The following is a 6,000-nucleotide window of genomic DNA, read 5'->3' on the forward strand; positions in this document are numbered from 1 at the left end:
CCCTTGTACAGATGGAATATTGCCAAGTGTGGCGTTGAGAAAACAAAAACCAAACAAATACAGTCCTTTTTACTGTGTGCAGGGACCTGAGTCCAGTGACCCAGCTGTATGTGAGTGTCGACGCCAGCACCAAGGAGAGCTTGAAGAAGATCGACCGCCCGCTGTTCCGGGACTACTGGCAGCGTTTCCTGGACAGTCTGGAGGCCTTGGGCAGCAAGGGGCAGAGAACTGTGTACAGACTGACCCTGGTCAAGGCCTGGAACACAGATGAAGTGAAGAACTATGCCAGCCTCGTCTCCCGGGGAAAGCCAGACTTCATCGAGGTCAAGGTAGGAAATGGTTCAATGATCTTCATGAAGTGTAGCCAGGAGGGGGAGCCTGGTGGGTGAGTTGTTGGGTTGTCACACCAAGATCAAGCATACATTATTACGGATATCACTCAAATCAGGTGAACGGGAAGTACGACATGAACTGGTCACAGTTTTCAGTAAAGTGGTGAGGAATATAGGCTTTCCCCTCATTTAAGTACTGGGTAGGGATGTCAAGATACATAAGTTTTGTGAATCAATATATATCATGATACCCATGTCATGATTCGATACGTATCACGATACCTATTTTCGTGGCATTATTGTGTAAATTTAGTTACATTTTGAACATTAATATTTCATATTTTATAATTATCCATGAAACGATCAACATTATGCTCAGAGATTAACAAGTTCTAATTTCCCATCTGCATGAAAAATAATCATTTATAACTTACCTGGGGTACATATCTCTAATACCCATTCTGACAAAGACCCTGTCAGCATTAATATGGACTTAACACGGACCAAGGGTGTTCACACAGTGGTGATGTGGATTTCCACTGTATGCACGTGATGTCTCTTGTTTATGTCTCCATAAATCTTAAAAGTATTGAAACCAATTAAAAAATAAATAAATGCCATCAACAGTGGAAATCAGTGATGACTCCATAGCCAGCTAAAACAAGTAAATGCCATCAACAGTGGAAGTCAGTGTCATTCTGCACAATGATGCAACACAAACCCCACCTGTTCTGTTATTTACCATTCTATTATCTACCAATCAGGAAACGGTACTCTTTAGTGGGTGTGGTAGAATTTTGTGTCAGTTTATGGTAACGGGAAAAATAAAAGATGGTCTGGTGAGCCAATAAAACGTCACAGAATCAAATTCTTCAAATTTATTCTTTTTTCAGGGTGTCACCTACTGTGGCGAGTCCAAAGCTTCCACCCTGACGATGGCCAACGTGCCTTGGCACCAGGAAGTTGTTAGCTTCGTACAACAACTTGCAGATGCGCTGCCAGATTACGAAATAGCTTCGAACACGAACACTCCAACTGTATACTCATCGCGCACACACAAAGGTGAGTCACATGACTGATTGGACTGTCTTGCTTCTTTCTTTCGTGGTGTTCCGCCTCGAGAGCCGGAAGGTCGCTGGTTTTTTAACCTTTAGTCCCTGCCTGGATCTAATGGGCAACAAGGACTGGTCGGCTCGAGTGTATATCTGTGATCACTTCAGCATGGTATCTTGCTAGCACTATAAAAAAGTACAAGCAGCCTTTTTATACAAACATGCGGCTTCAAGATTATTTCAAAGATACCACCTCCTTGATACAGTTGTGGAGATTTGATTTTGTTTTCCAGAAATTTGAACTTTGATTATTTCAAGATACCACTACAGTGGAGATTTGTTTTGTATGAATGAATATGAATCAATACTTCTTACTGCAGACTTTAGAAAAAGTGAATATGACTTGGCTGATCTTGGTTTTTTGTGTTATTCAATGTAAGACTGTTGGCTTGGTAGGCAGAAATACTCACAAACATTTTATTTCTCTTACAGTTCAAGATCAAGGATGAATGGTGGACATGGATAGACTATCCTCGGTTCCACCAACTCATATCAGAATACAACCAATCAGGAGGCCAGAAAACATTTACTGCAGAGGACTATATGGCCCCAACTCCACACTGGGCAGTGTTTGGAGCTTCAGAGAGAGGGTTTGACCCAGTAGAGACTCGGTTCCATAGAAAGAAGCAGAAAGACATCAGTGGATGCTAACATTTGCTGTTTGACCTTGAGGATTGATCTTGCTGTTTTACCTTGAGGATTAATCGTGCTGTTTGACCTTGAGGATTGATCTTGCTGTTTTACCTTGAGGATTAATCGCGCTGCTGTTTTACCTTGAGGATTAATGCGATTAATCTTGCTGTTTGACCTTTGGGATTGATCTTGCTACTTGACCTTGAGGATTGATCTTGCTGTTTGACCTTGAGGTCTGATGTTGCTATTTCACATTCAGGACTGCCCAGGATGTGTTCAGGATAAGGGATGGGGGGCTTGGGATGGATGGATATATTGAGTAAACCGACTACTGGAAGGACTTAGGTGTGTATGTGTGTTGCAAATCTGGGCCAATTGTTTGAGGTGTTGCCATTTGCAGTATAGAGTTATTTCCTTTAGGCATTCCCAAAAATCTGTTATCCTTTGTATCCCAGTTTTCCCAGATTATGTTTCAGGCTTGTCCTGCACAATACTATTTCTGGTTCATTCAGTTCATGACTTAACATGCCTCCGTTTGGGTTTTTGTTCAAGTTCAGCTGAGATGCATTGACGTAACTGAAATACTGTTCAAAAGGGTGTTAAAACAAACTCTTGCACTATCTCACTCACTAACTCTTTGCATCTCATTTTTTCCTCACAATCTATCCAATTCATAGATAAATAATACAGAGTTTTCATTTTTCAGATCACGGTAGGAAATAATTTTTTGGACAATGAAACATGTTCTGTATGTCGAGTAAGTTTGTTTTTTGTCAAATGTCTGTTTTGGGCTGGGTGCATATTATGATAAATAATTACTAATTTCCATTCAGTCTAAATGAACTTTAAAGTACTCCTATTGGATTATCATGAAAATTATCTGGATCCTGAGGTATAGTCTAAAGACACCCCACAGCACTCTGTGTTCTCTTCTTTCTGTAAAAAGAACCATTCAGTCAAACCAGGCTTATCTGGACTTTTTTCAGTTCCGTGTATATATTGACTTGAATGGGTTGCTGAATTGGATATTATTTGTTTGTTTGTTGTTTAATTCCTCACTCGTAATATTCCAGTTGTAGGACAGTAATCTGTAAATATTCAAGCCTGGACCAGGCAATCCAGTGATTGACGTCATGACAATTGATCTACGCAATTGGGAGAATCACTTGTTAACTGACCTGAGTTACCCCCCTACTCAAATTCGTCGTAGCCATAAAATCCTTTTACTGTGCAGACAATTGGCAATGATTTCATTTCATCTTTGAAAAAGGGATCATCTCAAACCTCACCTCAGAATCTGGAAACTGAAGTGTACTGTCCTCATATGGGAACAGCATTTAGGCCAGACCAATTTTATTTCTTGTTTTACTGATTTTTGTCCTCAGAAAAACACTAAAGGCAGGAGGGAAGAAAAATAAAAATAAAATCACCAGTCAAAGTAATATTCCGTCTAAATATTAAAAGTATTTTGCTTCTAGCAATTTATGAAGTGTATAAGGGGCAAAAAACAATCAAAAATTTTTTTTCTTTTGAGTTTACATTTTGGCCAATAAAAACATAAAGATTATATTTTGAGCGGAGAAATTTTTTTTCTTATTCTTGAAAAAATACAACCAGCAGATCTGTAAAACAAGAAATAAAATTGGTCTGGCCTTATGGAAAAACATTCATGTAGTATTTATTTTGTTTCAGTTGCATATTGTTGTATAAATATCCCATCCAAACATTCACCCTTCATGAGAATATTGGCGGGGATAAACTCAAAATCTTCCTAATATTGAGATGAATATGTGTTATGGTCTCTTATGAACATTTCTCATTTTGAAGCGATACTTATGATAAATGGACTAACTTTAAAACAGGAGCTTTCTGAGAATACTCTCCGAGTACCACTACTGATTGTCGTAAGAGACAGTGTTGATTATCGGTCATCGTACCGAGCAGTCTTGCCGCTGCTCCATTGGGTCATACCAACAGACTTTAAAACATAGTACTTGCTGTATCCCTGCCTTGTGCTCATCGTATAGGGACAAAATGAGGCCAGGTTGACTGGCATCACTGGTAATTGATTGAAGCAGTTTTCACTAAAAGGACTTAATGGTGATGCTTTCGATATTTGTGATATGATGTAAACTTGTTTGTTTATGACTGAACTGTTTCTGTATTATTGTTGTATTCTGTTTTATCATGTTTTTTAGAATCATTTATTTTGGCAGTTTGGTGATTTGCACAAAACATAATTGAGACTTAAATGCAATTTATACAAAATGTAGCTCTATTTTACATTATAATTACGAGTTGTGAAAGGTACACTGTTGAAGCACTGGCTTCAATGATTCAAATACTCTTTGAATTCTGCATTTAGATTTGTGAGAAAGTACATATTAATTCAGGGCCCACTTGTTTAATGTCAAAATCTTTGATTTTTGTTAGAATTATTGAATTATTGTATTACACATTATTTTATGTGTACCATAGCTGCTGATTGTATTGAGATTTATACACCCTGTGTCAACAACACAAGATACTGGTGGAATTCTTCACAAGAGTGTATTGATTCAGTGAAGGTGGGACTTAGTTTTGTTTTTGTTTGTTGTTAAACTCAGCAATATTCCAGCTATTTGACAGCGGTCTGTAAATAATCAAGTCTGGACCAGACAATCTAGTGATCAACAGCATGAGCAACTATATGGAATTGAGTTCTTGCCGTTGTTTTTTATTATTATTTTATTATCATCATAGGATATTTATATAGTGCACATATCCACGCAACTGGTACATGATCAAGGCACTGGTATTTTTTCCCTCGATCGTTGGATGTCAATCTCAACGGCACATCGTATTATCAATCTCAACTCCCTAGGGAGCATACAACTCTTGCAGCCACTAGGCGCACCGAGTTATTGTGGCTTTCTCATCCTAACGAGGTACCCATTCACAGCTGGGTGGACTGGGACACAGAGTCACAATACTTTGTCCAAGTTTACTGCACGATGCTGTACCCGCAACTAGGTGTTTGCACGTATTCATGTGGCCACCATCTGGTCATATACCAACGGATTCGTGGGTTCTTTTAAGTGCTCAGGGTTGTGACAACACTGAAAGAGTCTGCACAAAGTTGACTCCAAGGCTTGTACACCCGGTCACAGGTGGGCTCGATCCCAACACCTGAAGCTCGCTGGATCACTAGCCTGGCACCTTAGCCAGCTCGCCCACCTCACTTCATGTTAGTGCCATGTTGGCTGGTAATGGGTTCCGCCAAGTGGTAATGGTTTGAAACACTGGCTCAGACATCAGGCTGATCTGTCAAGGCAGATGTACTACACAATTATGTTAAAACTCAACACAACAGTTAAACATGGAACCTTGGAGGACCCCTTCACTTGTTAGGGAGAAGAGAGACATTGTCATTGAATATATAATCTTTGATCATTCATGTATTATTTGGGGGATGTGTGTCAACAATGTTGCAAGTATTTCTTGATATACTGATAGAAATAAATAAGGGGACATTTGAACAGATGAGTGAGGTTGTGAGTTTTGACTCTGGAGTAATGTTTCGGGTATAATGGCGTTTTTTAATTTAAGGTCTGAGGTGAGTCTGCCAGTGTTGACAGTGTGAGCCTCCATACTGTCTCCACAGATCACACATTGTACACATGTTGTACACACATTGCTGCAGCCAACTGATAGTTGTAAGTTGGTTCTTTGGATGATAAGGACATACTTGAGAGCTGTTCCCCTGGGCAGTCCCCACTGCACTGTTGTAGAAGTAGTTTAGGCTGGACATTACCTTAGTATCTCAGTGATGATCATAGGTTGTTAAAGGTCACATGCAACGTGAAAACACAACTTTGCAGATTCTGATACCTTTCGGTATGGACATACCGAAACAAATCGTCAAAAATGCAAATTCAACTTAT

The 6,000-nt window shown here is 39.4% G+C and overlaps 1 protein-coding gene and 1 long non-coding RNA gene across 2 annotated transcripts in view; one reads left to right on the plus strand and one right to left on the minus strand.

The window, feature by feature from the left end:
- The window catches only part of LOC124273085 (S-adenosyl-L-methionine-dependent tRNA 4-demethylwyosine synthase TYW1-like), a 29,545-nt gene extending 27,383 nt beyond the window's left edge, over positions 1-2,162 (plus strand). The window contains 4 exon segments of the mRNA XM_046708307.1: positions 83-329; positions 1,226-1,346; positions 1,349-1,398; positions 1,877-2,162. Coding sequence (XP_046564263.1) covers positions 83-329; positions 1,226-1,346; positions 1,349-1,398; positions 1,877-2,095 — 637 coding nt within the window. The 3' untranslated portion in view covers positions 2,096-2,162.
- Positions 1,941-2,346, minus strand: LOC124273093. The gene is made up of 2 exons (XR_006897547.1): positions 2,253-2,346; positions 1,941-2,162 (listed from the first exon to the last, which is right to left on the minus strand). It is a non-coding gene; the product is annotated as an uncharacterized LOC124273093 (long non-coding RNA).
- Between the last annotated feature and the right edge of the window lie 3,654 nt (positions 2,347-6,000).

The sequence above is a fragment of the Haliotis rubra genome, unplaced genomic scaffold (assembly GCF_003918875.1).
Source record: "Haliotis rubra isolate DU_JTF1 unplaced genomic scaffold, ASM391887v1 Scf1032, whole genome shotgun sequence".
Taxonomy (NCBI): domain Eukaryota; kingdom Metazoa; phylum Mollusca; class Gastropoda; order Lepetellida; family Haliotidae; genus Haliotis; species Haliotis rubra.